Source organism: Martes martes (assembly GCF_963455335.1).
Source record: "Martes martes genome assembly, chromosome: 2".
Classification (NCBI taxonomy): Eukaryota; Metazoa; Chordata; class Mammalia; order Carnivora; family Mustelidae; genus Martes; species Martes martes.
Genome location: NC_137889.1, coordinates 86,837,276 through 86,859,009, shown reverse-complemented (window position 1 = coordinate 86,859,009; position 21,734 = coordinate 86,837,276). Strand labels below are relative to the sequence as shown.

Below are 21,734 nucleotides of genomic sequence, written 5' to 3'. Positions count from 1 at the left end.
GGTACCTAAACTATAATCGTTCATCTAGAATAAAAATTAAATAATTAAAGGGAGAAAACTTCATGTTTAGAGGGTAAGGTTTTTGTTTTGTTTTGTTTTTTGTTGTTGTTTTGAGATGAGGTTGAACTTTCTATTCTTCATTCTTTTTACCTATGCTCAGCTATTAAGCGATGTATTAATAGTGAGATTTTTGGCCCCTTTATTTGTTGAACTTCATATGACTAACTTAATTAGGAACTTTTGATACTTGTCCAATTAATGTTTTACACTTAATGTTTTACATTTTATACAAATTATGCCAAAGCCAGTAGGAATATTGGGTGCCATGATTCCTAATTTGTCACTTAGGGAGGCTTAATCAAAATTAGTTTTGCCTCTCTACCTTTTCTGTTTGAAAAAGTACAAAAAGATGTTTTCCTGGCTTTTTCTAAGCTCTTTACCTGGTCAGGATGCTGACATTTTGACTATCTGCATATGAACATCTTCCCACAGAATCAGAAGTGTTTATCACCAACCAGCCAAGATGAACATGGTGAAGAGGATCATGGGGCGACCGAGGCAGGAGGAGTGCAGCCCCCAGGACAACGCCTTAGGACTGATGCACCTCCGCCGTCTCTTCACTGAGTTGTGCCATCCTCCCCGGCACATGACTCAGAAGGAACAAGAGGAGAAGTTGTACATGATGCTGCCAGTGTTTAACAGGGTAAGTCCATGTTGCTGAGGCCATGCTTTCCAGGACTGGTTAGACTGCAGGAATTTGAAGGTTAGAGTAAATCACAGAGAGGAAGAAATGATAGAATGAGTGTTTAAGAAGCTTGATGTTTTCTTTCCTTCCTTTCAATTTACTGTGAGCCATGTAACTTTATCTGAGACCTGGTCGGAGTGAATTCCATTTAGTTCTAACAGATAAAAGGAAGACTGAGCATTCTGTAAAATGTTCCTATAATGGTTGAGTTTTGGAAGAGGGATGGGTTATAAATTACCATTTGCTATTTCCATTATTTTTTTGAAATGATGGTTTATTGCACCAAAGAATGTAATTGCCCAAGTATATTTTGTATACTTCACGGAATCATCTCAGTTTGCTTTGTTGTTTGGCAGATCTTCTGTAAGAGATTTTGTAGTTATAGGCCCAAGAGCGTCTAAATAGAGTTAATTTTTTAAGGTATTTTGTGAAGTTGATTACATGTGTAGCAGTCTTGGTCGGAATATTTAATTTTTATATTTTTATCCAAGGTGTACAAGTACATAGTTCAAAAATTCAGGTAGTTCCAGAGGCTTTCAGACCCCACTGCTCTTCACTGCCAGTCACTGCTGCTGCTTTTAGCTTTTTCAGCACTGAAGGGCACCCCTTGAAAGAAAATTGTCTAAAAGTCTGTGGGGATTGGAGAAGGGAGGTCTCCTTTGAGAATGTGATGTAGGGGCACCTGGGTGGCTCAGCCAATTGAACATCCAACTTTTGATTTTGGCTCAGGTTGTGATCTGGGGTGGTGAGATCAAGCCCTGCATTGGGCTCTGTGAGCAGCAGGGAATCTGCTTGAGATTCTCTCTCTCTCCCTCTACCCTTCCCCTGCTCACATGTGCGTGCGCATATACTCTTCTTTTTCTTTCTGTCATATAAATAGGTAAATCTTAAAAAGAGAGAGAATATGATGTGATTCTTGAGGCCTTAAATGATAACCATTAGCCCAGTTGGAATTAACTGGACCAGATTAACCAAGAAGATAATTAGAGTAAGAGATTAAAGCATGAATCAAGATAAAAAGCAACAAATATTTTAATATGTGCCAACATCTATAAGGAGTCCCAAGAAGTTGATTTTATATCAAGGAGGAACAAAAAAAAAGACTGTCGAGATTGATAGGAGGTACATCATGATGGGTTTGTATATTGTATTAGAAGTCAGCACTTTTTCCGGGAAGCATGCAGGGCCAATGAAGTATTTTAAGCAATAGAATAAGAGAGTAGAAGGGAGCAAGGTAAGCTGTCTACTGGGTTTCTAATTTGGGAAACTAATTGGGAATGTTTTTCCCATTTGCTCAGAAAGAAAATTTTAAAAGATAGATTCAGTTGAATTATTTGTGAGCGTCCCAAGTGAATGTATTCAGTAAGCAGAGTTAGAAGCTCGGGTACAGGATTTGGCTGGATATGTGCTTTGGGGACTCTGGCAAGGATGGGGTAGTTGAAATCCTGGAAGGGGATGAGAAGGTACTCATGGCTTATAGTGCCAAGTGGGAAGAGCACTTGACTAAGGATCAACCATGGAGAAAATGAATGTCTAGTGAAAGGAGGGGAACACATGAAGGGTACACAGCAGGAGCTGGACAGTAGCAGTACAAAAGAATCAGGAGAGGGGCGGCTATAGAGCCCAAAGATAAATGTATGAAAAGAGAGAGTAGTCAGCACTACCATGTATCATAGAGTGAGACCCAATAAGATGAAGATTGAAAAATGTTCATGAAATTTGCCAGTTTGTAAGTTACTAGAATGGCAGAACCAGAAAACAGTGAGTTGAGAAGTGAATGGGAGATGAAGAGAGACAATAGGAATATACTGGGCTTGTAGAAATTTGAAAGAAAGGAGAACCAAAGAGATTGATGGATGTGAACTTGGTGATGAGAAGGGTTTTTGTGTGTGTGTTTCTTGTGTTTTGCTTTGTCTGTAAAGACGGAGGAGATTCTGGTTCATAAAGAGAAGGGAGAAACCAGCGGAAGAGGAAATTTGGAAATTTTTAAGAGTGAAAGTGACTGAGAGAGGAGAGCATGGGGTCAGATTACTGGGGTGCGGGGGCGCAGGTGAGCCTTGCCCAGGAGAAAGATACTCCAACCCGGAGAAGAGCACATTTTGTTGGGTGTGAATATGATTTGTAGTTAGGTGTGGGAATTTGAATAAGATCTTGCTTGATGACCTCAATTTCTTATAGTCATCAGCAGAAGATGTGGTCTGTTAAGAGCCTTGGAGTAAGTTAGGGGGTTTAAGAAAATTGTGATGATTTGGAATATTACAAAAGAGAATGAGAGAGAGTTGAAAGGGATGGTGAAAGAATTTAAGGGCATTGAGGGTCCAGTGAAAGTTGGAGATGATAAATTTGTACTGGATCTTAGCCATGTGGGCGTGTGATTTTTCTCCTGCAGGCACTTGGCAGCATGCGTGTAGAAGTAGATGAGGCAGAGAGATATATTATTTATGGGGATTGAGGTTTTGCTGGGTTGGTAAGGCAGAGGGGCAGGGGTAGAAGGAGGATAGTAAGAGAGACCAGTTCATACATCACCCATCGGATTGAGTAGATGGGAAGAGCTGGTGCAAACATTAGTACATTTAGATGTTGTTCATTTTTTTAATCTATGAAATAAGAGGCTGAGAATGATGGAGAGAGGAGATGGTCGTGTAGGAACATGCAGAGAGGTGGGGAAGGGTTTAAAATAGCTGCTGTGAAAGTGAGAGAGAGAACAGATTACAGACAAGCCATTTTTTTCAAGCCCTGGTGAGGTAACAGTCATTAATTTTTATTGGAATCAGTTCTGGGAAGTTGTTTCTTTTTTAATCTTTTTATTTTTGTCCTATCTGATTATCACAATGTACTATTGGCCTACTGAATAGTTTGAGGTAATTTTCTTCTCTCAGGCTTATACACATTAACAAAGTGATGGTAATGATCAGAATAGTTAAGGCAGTTGTTCTCAGCTATTAACATAAATTAGTAAGTAATATCCTACATATATGTCCCATGTATTTCATCAGTTAGGCTTCTACAGCCAATTCAAGTGAGGCTTAAACTGGAAGAATCATCTAAATATTTGTTTGTTTTGTAAGTAGAGTTGAGATGCTTTAGTGATTCTCTATTGCTTAGACAGTGACTTAGTTCTCTTATGTTCTATGTTGTCAGAAGTTTCATTATTCTTTCAAGTCAAAAGTTTTTAACTGCCTGAGTAAAAGTACATATATATGCCTTGCCTTACACCTCTAATACAGTGAGTGATTTAAATATCATAAAGATCAGTCAGCTCTTAACTAATAAAAAGATAGGAACTAATAAAAAGATAGGAACTTTTTTTCCGTACCATTGTGACCAATTTAAAAAATATATTGTCATTAGCAAATGAAGATTATCCTTAGATAAGACATCCAGTCCATTAAGTTTGAAATATATAGCTGTATTTCTTTGGTGTTTGACCATTTATACATGAATATTCTCCACCGCTAAGAAAGAGCTTTGAAGAAGGGTGTCTGGATGGCTCAGTCGGTTAAGCGTCTGAATTTTTATTTTGGCTCAGGTCGTGATCTCAGGGTTGGGAGCTCGAGCCCTGTGTTGGGCTCTGTGTTGGGGCGTGGAGCCTCCTTAAGATTTTCTCTCTCTCTCTCCCTCCCTCTGTCTCTTCCCCCCTTCCTCCCTCTCTTAAAAAGAAAAAAAAGAACAAAAAAAGAAAAAAGGAAGAGCTTTGATGAAAGAATAGCTCAGTGTGGTTCTAGAGTTCTGGCCATAATTGCTAAAAATGAAATGTGCTATCATTTTTTGAGACTGCTTGATTCTTGCTAAATGGCAAATAAACCATATTGCTGTTAGACATGAGCATCTATCTACAGAATCATTATTAAAGAGTGCTCAGTAGTGTTATTTCAATGTGTGATTTTTGCCTTTAAGAGACACAGGTTGAGAAATGACATGTGTTGAGTCCTTTTTCTGGGCCAGGGCTCATGCTGAGGTCTTCTGCTGCCTCCTGTGGTCTTCATCACAGTCCTGCAAGGAGACTGCTGCTGTCATTTGAGAGATGATGGTGGAGTCTGAGAATAGCCGAATACTATTTATCCAGGATTCTTAAAAATAATTCTTAAAAAAATAAATAATCTTAATAATTCTTTTAGTCTTAAGAACAAAAGCTTATTGACAAATACTTGGCTTAAACTATTCAAAAATGAGTAACATTTTAGTCATCTAAAAATTAACTGCCATTGTTAATTACTGTGGTATATGTTATCATACTTCTTTGTGTGTTTAAAAATATAATTTTACTAACTAGATCTTCTATTAGAAACTCCCTTTGTTTTTGAATTAATTATACTTAGAAGCACCTAAGTTGAATACAGTGTTTTTCTTTTTTATCCCTTACAAGTGACCTTTACTTTTAAATTGTTGGCTTTAAAAGAATACTCAAGTTGAGAACCAAATGAGAGAGCGATCAGGAGTCAGGTGAACTATTTACATTTTTACAGCTTTGTGTTTACATATATACAGTTGAATTCTTATTACATAATACCAGTACAGTTGATATTGGACAGTGTAGCTTAGGGCTGTGCAACAAAGGATTTGCTAATCTCACATCTGAAATAGTTATATTTTCTTACCCAGCCATTGGCAAAACTGGATAGTTGCAAGACCCTTGCAGAGCAAATGAGAGTGCATGTTCTGAGCCAGGCATATTCCGAAGGAGAGAAAGGGACTGAGCGTTCTCAATTTCTTTTGAGTTGGTGGTCCTTCTTAGAAACAGGGAGGATACCCATGTTTTCCTAATCATTTATATTAATTAATAAGAAGACTCATTTACTATGAAGTAATGCAATTGTATCTTCATTGTTAATTTTTTAAATCTGTTATGTATAACAAATTATTCCAGGACTCCTGATACTCAGTACTACGTCACTGATTTTTAAATATTACATATTTTAGGGAACAAAAGACACCATTTTAGAAAACTTTGTAAAAATTATAACCTCTATTATTAGTCATATTTAATTTTTTTTTTATTTCTTTTCAGCGTAACAGTATTCATTGTTTTTGCACCACACCCAGTGCTCCATGCAATACGTGTCCTCCTTAATACCCACCACCTGGCTCCCCCAACCTCCCTCCCCCTGCCCCTTCAAAACCCTCAGGTTGTTTTTCAGAGTCCATAGTCTCTCACGGTTCACCTCCCCTTCCAATTTCCCTCAACTCCCTTCTCCTCTCCATCTCCCCATGTCCTCCATGTTATTTGTTATGCTCCACAAATAAGTGAAACCATATGATAATGGACTCTCTCTGCTTGACTTATTTCACTCAGCATAATCTCTTCCAGTCCCGTCCATGTTGCTACAAAAGTTGGGTATTCATCCTTTCTTTCTTTCTTTTTTTTTTTTTTTTAAAACAAACACTATTTATTTATTTATTATTTTTGAAGATCTTATTTATTTATTTGATAGACAGAGATCACAAGCAGGCAAAGAGGCAGGCAGAGAGGGCGGGGGGAGCAGGCTCCCTGCTGAGCAGAGAGCCTGATGCGGGGCTCGATCCCAGGACCCTGGGATCATGATCTGAGCCGAAGGCAGAGGCTTAACCCACTGAGCCACCCAGGCGCCCCTATTCATCCTTTCTGATGGAGGCATACTACTCCACAGTGTATATGGACCACATCTTCCTTATCCATTGGTCTGTTGAAGGGTATCTTGGTTCTTTCCACAGTTTGGCGACCGTGGCCATTGCTGCTATAAACATTGGGGTACAGATGGCCCTTCTTTTCACTCCATCTGTATCTTTGGGGTAAATACCCAGTAGTGCAATTGCAGTGTTATAGGGAAGCTCTATTTTTAATTCCTTGAGGAATCTCCACACTGTTCTCCAAAGTGGCTGCACCAACTTGCATTCTCACCAACAGTGAAAGAGGGTTCCCCTTTCTCCACATCCTCTCCAACACACGTTGTTTCCTGTCTTGCTAATTTTGGCCATTCTAACTGGTGTAAGGTGGTATCTCAATGTGGTTTTAATTTGAATCTCCCTGATGGCTAGTGATGATGAACATTTTTTCGTGTGTCTGATAGCCATTTGTATGTCTTCGTAAAATCTATCTATGAAAGACCCACAGCAAATATCATCCTCAAGGGGAAAAAGCTCACAGCCTTCCTGTTGAGATCAGGAACATGACAAGGATGCCCACTCTCACCACTCTTGTTCAACATAGTATTAGAAGTCCTAGCAACAGCACTCAGACAACAAAGAGAAATAAAATGTATCCAGATTGGCAATGAAGAAGTCAAACTCTGTCTCATTGCAGATGACATGATTCTTTATATGGAAAATCCAAAAGACTCCACCCCCAAACTACTAGAACTCATACAGCAATTCAATAATGTGGCAGGATACAAAGTCAGTGTACAGAGATCAGTGGCTTTCTTATACACTAACAATGAAAATACAGAAAGGGAAATTAGAGAATCGATTCCATTTACTATAGCATCAAGAACCATAAGATACCTGGGAATAAACCTAACCAGAGAGGTAAAGGATCTGTACCCGAGGAACTACAGAACACTCATGAAGGAAATTGAAGAAGACACAAAAAGATGGAAGACCATTCCATGCTCTTGAATTGGAAGAATAAACATTGTTAAAATGTCTATACTGCCTAGAGCCATCTATACTTTTAATGCCATTCTGATCAAAATTCCACTGGTATTTTTCAAAGAGCTGGAGCAAATAATCCTAAAATTTGTATGGAATCAGAAGAGACCCCGAATTGCTAAGGAAATGTTGAAAAGCAAAAATAAAACTGGCGGCATCACGTTACCTGATTTCAAGCTTTACTACAAAGCTGTGATCACCAAGACAGCATGGTACTGGCATAAAAACAGACACATAGACCAGTGGAACAGAGTAGAGAGCCCAGATATGGACCCTCAACTCTATGGTCAAATCATCTTCGACAAAGCAGGAAAAAATATCCAGTGGAAAAAAGACAGTCTCTTCAATAAATGGTGCTGGGAAAACTGGACAGCTATATGTAGAAGAATGAAACTCGACCTTTCTCTTACACCGTACACAAAGATAAGCTCGAAATGGATAACAGACCTCAACGTGAGACAGGAATCCATCAGAATCCTAGAGGAGAACATAGGCAGTAACCTCTTTGATATCAGCCACAGCAACTTCTTTCAAGATATGTCTCCAAAGGCAAAGGTAACAAAAGCGAAAATGAACTTTTGGGACTTCATCACGATCAAAAGCTTCTGCACAGCAAAGGAAACAGTCAACAAAACAAAGAGGCAGCCCACACAATGGGAGAAGATATTTGCAAATGACAGTACAGACAAAAGGCTGATATCCAGGATCTATAAAGAACTTCTTGGGGTGCCTGGGTGGCTCAGTGGGTTAAGCCTCTGCTTTCAGCTCAGGTCAGGTCTCAGGGTCCTGGGATCGAGCCTGGCATCGGGCTCTCTGCTCAGCGGGGAGCCTGCTTCCCCCTTTCTCTCTCTGCCTGCCTCTCTGCCTACTTGTGCTCTCTCTGTCAAATAAATAAATAAAATATTTAAAATAAATAAATGAATAAATTAAAGAACTTCTCAAACTCAACACACACAAGACAGATAATCATATCAAAAAATGGGCAGAAGATATGAACAGACACTTCTCCAATGAAGTCATATTTAATTTTTATTTGAGTAGCTTTATTCAGCAACAAATATATATGTAGTTGTTTTTTTTTTTTTTTTAAGATTTTGTTTATTTATTTGTCAGCATGAGCAGGGAAATTGGCAGACAAAGGGAGAAGCAGGCTCCCAGCTGAGCAAGGAGCTGGACGGACATAGAGCCTCATCTCAGGACCTTAGGATCATAACCTGACCCGAAGGCAGGTGCTTAACTGACTGAGCCACCCTGGCGTCCCTATATTGAGCTTTTGTGCTGTACATGGCATTAAAATAATACTATTAGTATGTTCTCCCTGAGTATGCCAAAAACATTTAGTTGAGGAAGTGCCAGAAAATTTTCTGTAATTCAGGTGGATATTAAAAATTACTCTTCTGAAATAAAGTCTAACTGTGCTGTTCCCCTCTTAAGGCAAAACTGTGTAAAGTGACATTGCTAGGGTTCATACGAAGTTTAATTGAGACAGCATAGTACTGAGTGATTAAGAGCACTGCTTGAAACAGACAGACCTAATTTTGAGTTCTGTCTCCACCACCTTCTGGCTTTAGTTGTTTAACTTCTCTAAGCTTTAATTTCCTTATGTATAAAATGAGGACACTCTATAGGATTTTATGAGATTTAAATGATAATTCTCAAGTATTTGCATAGTGCTAGGCACATTATAAATGTTCTTCACTTGGTAACTGTTATTCTTCCTGAATTTGGTAGATGGCATATTTGTTCCTCACCGCTGTTTTGTTTTTTTTTTTTTAGATCTGAGTTATGAATGTCACATAGATGTTGTAGAGTCATTTCTTCTGAGTTGAACAGTCTCTTGCTTAGCTCTGTCCTTTGGCAAATGGGGAGATGGAGAACCAGAAAAATTTGACCAGTAGTGTCTGAGGGTGAGGAGAATCCAAGCCTCCTGGTACTCCCAGCTCACGCTCCATCCTCTGTAGCATACATTTAAGTACATGATTAAAATGTTGCATTTTTTAAAGTAATATTGCTATTTGTGGAAGGTGGTTACGTACTAATATTTTTAGATTTAATTGTTGAAGTTAATGACAGAAAAATCTACTCTTTTCTTTGCTACCTTATATGTTCAGTATTATCTAAATGTCAGTTCATGTTTTAGTCCCTGTACCTCTCCCACCTTATCTTGCACATTTCCCATCTCATAAAATACATTCCATTTGCACCAGTCTTTGGATTCCTCCCCTACCCCAGTCCCCAGTTCATGTCCACCTGGTAGTGTCATCTCAGCGAGACCTTCTTGGACATCCTGTCCCCACAATAGGCATTCCCTTCTAGTTACCCTGTTTACCTCCTTTCGAACATATCACTAATGTAATTTCTATTCTTAATTTGTTTAATGTTTGTCTCCTGTACTAAAATATGAACTCCACAAGCACAGGAATCCTCTGATTCATTTACTTTGGTATTCACCACTCTCTATTTACCTTTGTATTCATGACTCCAGATATTGCCTGGAATATATAGAGATCAATAAATATTTATGAGTGAATAAATGAAAAGAATGAATCACTAGACTAAAAGTTGTTTATGTCAAAGAAGCAATAGTTGTTCATTTCAAATTAGCAAATAGGACATAACTCTTTCTGTAATAGTGATTTGGTCAGTTCAAGGAAGGCATATCTTTTGAAAAAAGTTTCTCATGGCAATAAAGCGGTTAAATGTCAGGATTTGTATGAAAATTTAGATTTTTTTCTTTCTTTCTTTCAGAGCAGAGTGGGAGGGCGGTAAGGGGACAGAAGAGAGAGATAATCTTATGCAGGCTCCACCTCACAACCCTGAGATCATGACCTGAGCAGAAATCGGTTTGGGCACTTAGCTGGCTGAGCCACCCAGGTGCCCCAAGTTAGTTGCATTTTTTTTTTTTTAAAGATTTTATTCATTTGTTTGACAGAGAGAGATCACAAGTAGGCAGAGAGGCAGGCAGAGAGAGAGAGAGAGAGGAGGAAGCAGGCTCCCTGCCGAGCAGAGAGCCCGATGTGGGACTTGATCCCAGGACCCTGAGATCATGACCTGAGCTGAAGGCAGAGGCTTAACCCACTGAGCCACCCAGGCACCCCCACAATTGTTTTATAAATAACAGTTATATACTCATATTTCTGAGTTGGTAGTAGAATGGTTATTCAAGCCTTTGTCATTATTAGGCTTCTCAGTTTCTAATCTGCCTCCAATTTGCTTGTTAAAGAATATGGGTCTTACTAACAAATGACCCAGTTGAGTTATAAACACATAACATTTATCAGTATCTCAGCCGAAAAAAAACAATTTATTGAGATCTTGAAAAGTCCAGTTTTTTCTTTGAGATAATGTAAAATTACTCCTGTGTAAAGTTAATGAACAGTCCTTAGATAGCCAAACAAAAGTATACCCTGTAGAATTGATTTGTTTGTTTGGTACTTTCAGCTCAGTTGGTTTGTTTGGTATTATAAGGAATATAGTATATGTTGTAAGAATGTAAGAAATATATTTGTTATAAGAATATTATATTATAAGTTGTATCCTTTTTTTGAGGATCCTTGGAAAGAAATTTTTATGTTATAGTATAAAAATGGAGATACTTCCTTAGATATATATTTTTTCTTACCTAAGGACATTGTGAACCATGTAGTAGAGTAGGTCTTCTCTTTTGTATATTTGAGCCAAAATTTATGGCCCAAACATGGCAAATACAGAACTGGTCTTTTGGTCTTAGATTTTGTGTTTTTTTCCCCCCATCTATTCCCTAGCCTGGTTTATTTCCTTGTTTTTGTTTTCTTTCTTAATTTTAGTTTATATTCTCATGTTATAATTTATGTAGCCTTCAGTGCTACTTAAGTGTTCTCTAGAATCTGTTGTTGTGGGGGTGGGAAACAAGATATAAACAAACATATTTAGGGAATATCTCCATAAATTAAGGTAAAATAGAATACGAAGATGAGTAAGATATGTTCCCTCCTTTTGAGTGACATTTGAACAAATAATAAGAATACAAGATACTGCGTGATTAGTATTATAATAGAGAGCTGTCATAATAGTTTTAGAAGACCGGATTTCCTTTTAGCATAAAGAACATTTTTCAAAATAATATTTCAGGATACATCCAGTTATATAGCCATTTCTTTTCCTAAGACTGTTGGTCCAGGTTTCATTTCCTTGTCCTCTTTGCTAAGCCCACACTGGTTTATCTTTAAGAAGTATGTATTCTAAGGGTGCCTTGTGGCTCAGTGGGTTAAGCTTCCAGCTCTTGGTTTAGGCTCAGGTCATGCATGATCCGTGGATCTTCAGATGGAGCCCTGCCCCATGTAGGGCTCCATGCTCAGAGAGAGTCTGCTTGAGATTCTCCCTCTCCCTCTCTCCCCTCCCCCCCCTTGCGTGCACATTCTCGCTCTCTAAATAAATAAAATCTTTTTTTTTAAAGATTTATTCTAAAGTTCATTTGTCTTAGGTTTTTTATTAAAACAAGTATATTTCATGACCCTCACATTCATTTTCTTTAATCTTTTTCCTAACAGTACTATTTTGGAAATTGTACAGTTTAGAAATTCTGAGCTATAGCATGAGTTTAGTAATTCTGTATTCAGTCTAGGACTTAACCATAGATGAATCCCTGCTCTTCACCATCTGATGTATCTGTATACCATCATGGAACCTTACATTTTTCTCTAATTTTTTTTTTAGATGTATTTACTTATTTTAAAGAGAGAGCACACATTTGAATGTGAGTGGGGGGAGTGGAAAGAATCTTCAGGCAGACTTCCTGCTGAGTGCAGGGCCATACTCAGGGTAGGGCACCGCTCAGCTCCACCTCAGGAACCATGGATCATGACCTGAGCCTAAACCAAGAGTCTGAAACTTAACCCACTAAGCCACCCAGGCTTCTCTTTCTCTAAATTCTTAATTTAGATCTCTCTTCAGAGAAACATGCTTTCTAAAGTTTACCAGTAAGATGGATTCAGATTTTACATACAGATAACTATTCTTTGGCTTTTATTTCATTTATTTAATCATTAATCCAAAAGATTGTATAATATGTGCTAGGAAATGTGGCTAGATATGATTTATTGAAAGAGTTGTATTTTCAACATACTCAGATTCAAAGTATCTGTATAAGAATACTTTTTTGACTTGATTTTCAAGTCATACCACACTTTGAAATATACAGAATGAAAGTCAGTAGTTGACAATGCTTCATTAAAATTGTGGCTATTTTTTTTTTCATCCACAGGTTTTTGGAAATGCTCCGCCAAATACGATGACAGAAAAATTTTCTGACCTTCTGCAGTTCACAACCCAAGTCTCACGACTGATGGTAACAGAAATTCGAAGGAGAGCATCAAACAAATCCACAGGTATTTTTACTGAAACCAGGAAAAACTATTTGAATAGGTTGTTTGGTAAAAGTGCTATTAAAATTAAAGAGAAAATTGACCCAGTTTTATACATATGGGTTTTAATTACCTGTCCCTGTTCCCATTCTCACACTCCCTGCTGTTGGTGGGTTCAGCATCTCCCAAGTGGAGCAGCTGTACTCAAGACATTGTCCTGGGACCTCCCATCCCCACCCCCTGCTCTGAACAAAATCCAGATTCCTAGCATGACATTGAAGGCAAATCCAGGATCTGGCTGTATGAAGTTATTTTTAGTCTACATATTATTTCTTGTTTTCTTTTCTATATTTCAACCAAACCAAGCTGCTTATAGTTGTAAACATGCTGAGCTCTTATTTTTATCCTTTACTTACAGTGCTTCACCTAAAGGAGAGACTCTGCCCCCTCACCCCCCACATCAGTACAGCTAAATCTTTGAAGCTTAGGTATTAACTCATACCTCTTCGATGGAATGTTTCTTGACTCCCTTAATCAAAGGAAAAACCTTCTCTTTGTAACTACTCTTTGCTTCTCAATTCCACCAGGGGTTATTTGTGTGTGACTTCATCTTCCTATTAGATCATAAACTGCTTAGGGGTCTTTAACCTATAATTTTTACATATAATAAGCTTTATTCGGTAATTTTAAAGTTCATCAGGTATCCTCCCTTTATCCAATATTAAAAAAAGTATCTTGATTTTATTTGCCATTAGTCATTTTCTAAATTAGCAGTATGTCTGAGGATTTTTATCTTGACTTTATTTTGTTATTTTAGTTTTGTAATGGTTGTTTGGGTGGTAGCTTTCTTATTGAAGCAGTAGACTGATAAATTGATGATTTGAATTCTCTTTAAATGTCCCTTTGGACAGTCACTTATCTTTTCAGCCCATCAAATTCCTGTTTTTCCCATAGTAACAATAATGCTTTTTTTAGTAATCTTATTTTTAAATTTATTTTTTATTAACATAATACAGGCATGTATTTAAGGGTCAGATAGTTAAAATGTTTATTAAAAACAGCATCTCCCTTCCATCATCCTAGTTAACTCCATTTCTCATTCTCACTTTAAAAAAAAATTTTTTTTGGCATTTACCTGTGCCTCTAAATGATGTGCTTGCAGTATGTGCCCCCCTCTTTCCCACATTTAGATCTATATTTTGACTTCCCACAAAAGAAAACGAGACTTTCATTCTCTAAAGTTCACCACCATTGCCTATACATGTGTGCTTTCTAAGTCCCTCCAATATTATTCTGTCACAATTTGATTAGATCAATATTATCTTGTATGGACTGTAACCACAGTATTTTAAGATGAGTCATATGATATGGTATGCTGTGATTTCTTTTCTTGAAGACTTCTTTTCCACCACGTCCAACTGAGTTAATAATTGCCTATATTTTGTTTAGTTTTCTAGATTTTCATCCCAAATTCATCCCCTATTGCTAAAATGTTTTTCTGAATCTCCCTTCCATATCATTGAAGGCGTCAGATATTCTGACAGTTTCATCTTCTTGCAAATAGCTCTTCCGGAACTTTCTGGCTTGCGTTAATCCATTAATCCATGGTTGCTCCCTAGGTCAGCTGCATAGCTGTCCTTTTTATGTTTCCACTCATGTTGTCTGGGATATCTTTCCAATTCTTTGGGATGGAACTTCTGTTCTGATCTCAAGGCATCTTTCTTTCTCAAACTAACTTTTTCATTTTTTTTTAAAGACTTTATTTATTCATTTGACAGACAAAGATCACAAGTAGGCAGAGAGGCACGCAGAGAGAGGGGGAAGCAGGCTCCCTGCTGAGCAGAGAGCCCTACGCAGGGCTCGATTCCAGGACCCTGGGATCATGACCTGAGCCGAAGGCAGAGCCTTTAACTCTCTGAGCCACCTAGGCGCCCCTAAACTTTTTCACTTTTGTTAAGGCATCTTTTCCAGCAGTTTCCTGAGGAAAGATGCAGGGGAATTACCATTTAAGGTTTAGGTTTTATGTGTATGTGTGTGTTTGTGTATTTTCATTTAGTTTTGTTTTTTTAGAAATCCCATTAGTGAAAAAAATTTTTTGACTGTTACTGTGAAAGATGGGTTCCTTTCTTTTTATAAAGGAAGGTGAAATCTTTAGGCTGACACCCTTTCAGGTACCATGGCTTAGAACAACAGGCCATTTAGCATGACTTTATTGAAGAAAGGGGGGAAAAAAACCAGGGGTTCAGCAAGAGAATTCTCAAGCAGGCACAGGTCCACCACCCTCATTATCTCACAGAAAAGTGTGCTTGGAAAATCCCTGACGCCCCTCCATTCCTGAAGTACAAACACAAATATGAACTTATCAGTGAAGAAATAAAGAAACTGCTTGTGATCTAGGCTTTTTGAGTACTGGATTTGAGTGTCTCTTGGATTTTTATAGGAGCTGTTTACAGATCTTTGCTGTTTAACCCCAGACTTTGTGCCCCAGGGGAAGTTACAGGCCCTTCTACCAGACAGCGGAAGCTACCAGTGTCATGGGAAGTTGAGTTTAGGTCTAGCAACTCCCTTGGGGATGTGGTCGGTAGGGGGTGTCTTAGCTAGGTCCTTCTCCAGGCAGCCCAGGGTGAGCTCCCGGGGTCATTTAGGAAAATCTTGCAGCTTGCATTATATTTATCCCCCTTTCAGTAGGTATCAGATTCTAGGTTGGAAATAATTTCATGTGAGAATTTAAAAATAATTTCTCCTTCATATTCTGGATTCCTACACTGCTATTGAGAAATCTGAAGCTACCTAGATTGTTGTTTGTTTCTGTGACCTGCCTTTTTTTTCCTTTTTTGAGCATTTAGGATCCTCTCTTTGGCTCTCCTGGTCAAAAATTTCATGATACCATGCCTTGGAGCATATATTCTTATACATTACACTGAGCTTTGAACTGGGACTTCACATCCTTTAACTTGGAGAAAATTTTGGGAATTATTTGTATAATAATATCCTCCACTCAGTTTTCTTTTTCTAGTCAGATGTACCCCTGAGACTCTCCCTGTCATTTTCTTATTTTCTCTCATTTTGTATTTTTGGCTTTTGACCCTATCACTTTTACCATCCAGCCCTTCTATGAAGGTTTTTTTTTTTTTTTTTCATTTGTGACTTGTAATTTTAATTCCTAAATGTTTCTTTTTTTATTGGTGTCCATTCTTTCATAGATTCTCTTTTTAGTTCTGTTTCTTTCAGGTTGCTGTTTTTGTTAATTTGCTTTTGTCTGTCTTTTATGTTAGAGGACTTCCTTGGCCATCTGCTCCTGTGTAAGAATGGGGCCATAGAAAGCTGCCCGTAGCTCTGCACTTGTGGGTGGGGCTTGAAACTGTGGGCATCAGCCCAGTGTGCTCTTGCGAGGCTGTTCTGTTGACTCTCCCCTGAGCTAGGCAGAGTCCCCAGTGAAGAATGTCCAGTTTCTACTTGGAAGATACATGTCTGCCTCTCAGCATTTTGGAAGCCAAGTAGGGGTAAGGTCTGAGGACCTTCAGCATTCAGGGCGTAAGCTTCCACTTCCGCATGATCTCCATGAGGCCCGCACCTGGGCCTGGTGTGATGGCCTCACTCCCTCACTCCCTTCCCAGGCTTGACACACTCCTTCACTCTTTGCAGTGAGCAAACACCCAGTGTGGTGCCCACATTAGTAGGATCTGGGGGGGTCCTCTCTGCTGTTTAACATATTTTACCAGGCCTTCTGTGTACACTCCCACGTTTACTCCACTTCTAGAAGCACCTGGCACCCACCAATTCCTGAGCCTGTTGGAGGTTCTGTTGTCATTTAGTTGCTTTTTCATTTTTCCTGCACTTGCTTTAAGATTCTAGAGTTCGCTAAAGCAGTTACCACTAACCTCTCTGCTATTTTAGTATCCAAAATGTTGCTTTCATCTTTCCTATTCTCTTTGTCCTTATGGGTTTAGGCTTTTTGAAAAATCCTTTTATAACCATTTTAGTGGGTGTATTAATCTGCTCAAGCTGCCATAACAAAATACCATAGACCAGTGATGTAAATAACAGAAATATTCCTTTACAGTTCTGGAGCCTGAAAGTCTAAGATCACAGTGTCAGTGTGATTGGTTTCTGGTGAGATCTCTCTTCCTGGCTTCCAAATAGCACCTTCTCAATGTGGCCTCACCTGGAGGAGAGCGTGGGTGTCTCTTCTTATGAGGGCATTAATCTCATTGTGAGGACCCCTACCATCATGACTGCATCTGAACCCTAATTGTCTCTCAGAGGCTCCATCTCTGATACCATCACATTAAGAGTTAGTGCTTCCACAGAGGAATTTGAGGAAGAGGGGCACAATTCAGTCCATAGCTGTGGGGCTTCAGGAGAGAACAGAGATAAATGCATGTGCACAACCTTCCGTCTTTAACCAGAGCCCATCATGGAGTCTTTGGAGCAACAGCCATTACAGTGTTTTTAGATCGAGGGACTAAATCTCTTATTCAGAAGTAGTACATTGTATTAATCGATGTATGGATTTTAAAGTGAGATGATTTTAATTATACTTGCAGTCCTTAAAGCAAGTTCAGTGAAAGGTTGTAAGATAGTTTAAGGTAACTTCCTACCCCTGTCTTCTCCTTTCTCCACGTACAGTGGGACTGCATTCTTTTTGTCTTTCCTGATTTCAGTTATTCCTGTAGAACAGAGAAGTTGCTCTTAAGTATAAGATTTGTGTGTTTTATGCCTTTTTAGCTATTTTAAACAGGTAACATGAAGGGAAATTTCTCTGTTCTATACTGACTCCTGTCATTGAATTTTCTTTCTTGAGTGGTATCCCTGGATTAGAATAAAATATTCCCCAAATTGTATTTATACTTGCTTTTCTCTTGCTGTCTTTTTAAAATACCTAATCTGCATTTTTGTAGAAAAACACTTTTCTGCCCTAGAGATTTGTTTTCCTAAGTCCTCTTATGATTTTGCATACATAGGGTAGGTTTTTCGACATAATGAAAAGTATCTTAAATGAAGTACACGATGTCTTACTGTTAAATACAGTAATAGTTACACAGGGGTTTTTCTTAAACTTTTTATGTTGCAATAATTCTAGACTCAACCAGAAGTTGCAAATATAGTATGACTTCTTGATTTCCAGGTATTTTTAAGATACATTTTTCAGGTCATGTAATTCCATATAATTTTTAGTTTTAAACTTTTGAAATTTATTAACTTCAGAGTCCATTGAATTAAAATTCAATTTTTGTAGATATTACTTCCATAAGAGAAACCTTTCCTGTTCACCCTATGTCAAATAGATCCTTTGTCCCCACACCAGTATTTTATTCAGTCACCTTAAATACTGCCTATAGAGCTTTGTCATCTGAAAATATCTCAGTTTACTTAGTTTTACTGTCTGTTGTGTTCACCCCTGTATCACCTAGAGGACTACTTGTCACAGATGAGGTGCTCAAAAATATCTTTACTGATTTTTGATAGAGGATTTCTCTGTTTTGGTGGTTTATTTTTTAAAATGCTTTGAGAATTGGAAGTGTCAGAAAAGCCAGACTTACTATGTTTAAGAGAGAAAAGCATAATTTTGGAGTATCTCCTTTGTCAGTCTTAAAGACCCCTGGCTGTGGGAATTCTTATTCTTTTATTTTTAGTGTTTAACATTGGAAGTTTCTTTTAGTGAATGTTGTTATCAAACTTGGTTGGGGGCGGGGTGCCTGGGTAGCTCACTCATTTAAGCATCTGCCTCAGTTGGTTAAGTGTCTGCCTTCGGCTCAGGTCATGATCCCAGGGTCTTGGAATGGAGCCCTGCCTTGGGCTCCCTGCTCAGTGGGGAGTCTGCTTCTCCCTCTCCCTCTTCCCCCACCCCTGCTCAGTCTTTATTTTTCTCTCTCTCTCAAATAAATAAATAAAAGTCTTTTAAAAAAGATACTTTGGAGATTTTTTTGATCTTTTGGTTTTTTTAGTAAAAATTTTCAAGATCCCTAGGCATATTCTGAATCATCTTTTTTCTTTTTAAGATTTTGTTAGAAAGAGAGAGAGAGAGAGAGAGCGGGCATGAGTGTAGAGGGAGGAGCAGAGAGGAAGGCAGACTGTGCTGGACTCCAACCTGAAACTTCATCCTAGGACCCCAAGATCATGGTCTGAGCTGAGTCCACTGCTTAACCAATTGAGCCAGCCAGGTGCCCCGAATCATCTTACCTCTTGTATATCCCATTCTCATTTTCTGATTGACTGATTGATTTTTATTGCAGCAAAAAATACATAGCATAAGATTTACCCTCCTAACAAAATTTTAAGTGTATTGTACAGTTCCCTCTAAGTGCAGTGTCTTACAGTAGATCTTTTTTTTTTTAAGATTTTATTTATTTATTTGACAGACAGAGATTACGAATAGGCAGAGAGGCAGGCAGAGAGAAAGAGAGGAAGGGAAGTACGCTCCCTGCTGAGCAGAGAGCCTGATGCAGGGCTCCATCCAGCTTCGGCTGAGATCATGACCATGACCAGAGCCGAAGGCAGAAGCTTTAACCCACTCAGCCACCCAGGCACCCTTACAGCGCACCCCCCCCCTTTTTTTAAAACCTTTTTTCTAATCTTCTATAACTGTAACTTTATACTCTTGAACAGCAACTCTCCATCTCCTCCTCCTCTCAGCCCTTGGCATCATTCTACTTTTTGACTCTGAATTTGACTACTTTTGATACCCTGCTTGACCTTTTATTTCACAGAAAGTTATCATTGAAAGTAATTTGCTGTAATTTCTATGCACATAATTTTTCTCCAGAAATTGAGCCCTCTGTGATTCATTTGTAAGTTGTCTGTATTTGTTGTGCATCACAGCAAGGTTATTTTTTCAGGACTCCTCTGAATTTAGTGTGAATTACTTGTTAACTTTGTTTGTTACCTAATTACCACTCACATATCAAGCCTCTCTATCAGATCGCTTCTAACGTGGATTGTAGATGTCTCAGTAGGAATATAAGTATGTCTGCAATTCTGTTGTTTGAATCCATCCATCAGAAGTTAGTAAAAATGGAAACATGCAAAATGCATATAAGGACTGGTATGTAATACATGAGGGCAACTTGGCAGTTCTTGTATTCTCTGTCTCCCATAATTCTCTTTTGGTTGTTGCCTCCATGTGGCTTTTGTTAAAAATATGTAGTGGCCCTCAACTAATTTGTGGCCATGTTGTGTGCAGGGTATAGCTTAAGATTTTTTCCTACCTTTTGTAGTCACTTGTTAATAAGTTCCACTATGCAGTCTGCTTGGCTGTTAAGGGCACATGGTCCATATAAGTCATTGAAGCAAAAAATCTCCACCCACGTAAAAATAATATCTTCAGTTTATTATTAATGACATTACTGCGTGATAGGTGCTGCTGTTAGATACAGTGGTATGATCCCCATTGGGCAGTGGCCTGGTGATGGAGGAGCTGGCGGATGCTTACCATAACTGGTGTCTTAACATAGCATCTGTGGTGGGATTAGTTTAATGTAGTGAATCCCTAAGTAGACAACCCAGCCTCTTTTTTTAAACAGAAAAACAGTGTGCCCCGCTGTCCTCCAAGGATTTCAAAGCCACAACACCCTCAGGTAATTTTATTCCCAAGGTGTGGTTGTGTATTATAAAATGAAAAAAAAAAAAAAGAGCATGGAAGCTATGAGTTCTAATACTATTTTTCTGACTAACTTGTGGAAGGTTTTGGGGATGGGAAAGAGTTTTGGGGGCTTGGTTTCTTCATTAATGAAAAAAATTTCATAATACAATGGATGTGTTTCACATATTCATCCTGTTGCATAAGTTTGAAAATGACTGTGCTTTAAATGCAAAGGAAATATTGTATTGAACTAAGTTTTGCATTTTGATTGCTCTGAATATTGTCTGACTGAATTCGCTCATAGTCTGTCTTTAAATTTCTTTTAAAATTATCTACCTTCTATTACTTAATCTAATAATGAGTTCTACTAACTCCATTTCTGCATTTTTTCAGTTGACTGTATGTATTGAAATGCAGTGTGAAAGCTAAAGCTTGAATCAAATGATTGGCAACTCTCAAGATGGATTAATATTAATATATTCCTTTCATTAACTCTTATAACCTTAAGTTAAATCATTTAAATTTGTATTTGTTAGCTATTAGTGAAATTGAAAGATTCTACTGCAATTTTTCTTTCCTAGAAGTGTTTTTCTTCCAAAGTGTTAAAAAACTGTAATTTCTGGAGGTTTAATTTAAAATTACTTTCTAGTATACATAATTTTTTAAAGATCACACTCAACGTTCAAGACTTTTACAATGAGCTTCTTGACTCATTTAAAATAAAATAAAAAGTGGGAGGTCCCATTAAGGTGTTTTGAATGGCAGCAAACTGAAATAAGTAGGTAAGGGTAAAATAGTTCTTATGAATACATTTGTTATGTAAATATCCTTTGTCAGTGAGGTCTTCTCCACATTCTTCTCAGAAAAGGGTAGTTGTTATTATTAAGTTGGTAAAGTTGTTAGATGCTGTTACTAATTACACTCTACTGATCTTTTTCAAGCTTTATTTTCATGTGTATTATTTAATCAGCTCAGCGATCCACTGAGCTGTTGTAATTTTAATAACAATTCGAACATTGAGGGTTTTAAAAAATCAATTATTTGTGTGTTTTTATCTTGTGGAATATCTTAATATTCATTGTCAGCCAACACAAGAGTAACCACATATTTGTATAAATGCCCACTGTCGCTCAGATAAATAGAACTGTTGCAAGCCAAAAGTAGGTTTTTGGTGTTTTGGTTCTCAAAATAAGGATTAGCATTCATTGTTTATCATTGACGACTCACTGAATAGCAGTTATTGAGTAGCAGAAAATACATATTTGTCCAGTTTCCTTTTAACATTAAAAGCATTATATTGAAAAAACAGGGATGGCATTTCAATTCACTCAGAATGTGTCTTATCTATAGCTCTCTAGCTTTCATACTGGGAAGGTAATTTTGTTGGTCTCTTCAGCCACTTTCTTTTTGTCCTCTGTCAGAAGCATAGGTAGTATTG

General features: G+C 38.0%; 1 protein-coding gene across 2 annotated transcripts in view; it reads left to right on the top strand.

Annotated features, from left to right (window-relative positions):
• Nucleotides 1–508: 508 nt before the first annotated feature.
• Nucleotides 509–21,734, top strand: part of WDFY3 (WD repeat and FYVE domain containing 3) — a gene marked incomplete at its 5' end in the record, with an annotated part of 176,668 nt that continues 155,442 nt past the window's right edge. The window contains 2 exons of one of the 2 annotated variants that reach the window (XM_080796083.1): nt 509–703; nt 12,615–12,738. In XM_080796083.1, coding sequence (XP_080652209.1) covers nt 524–703; nt 12,615–12,738 — 304 coding nt within the window. The remainder of the gene's footprint in view (nt 704–12,614; nt 12,739–21,734) is intronic. The other variant, XM_080796084.1, reaches the window with a different exon arrangement.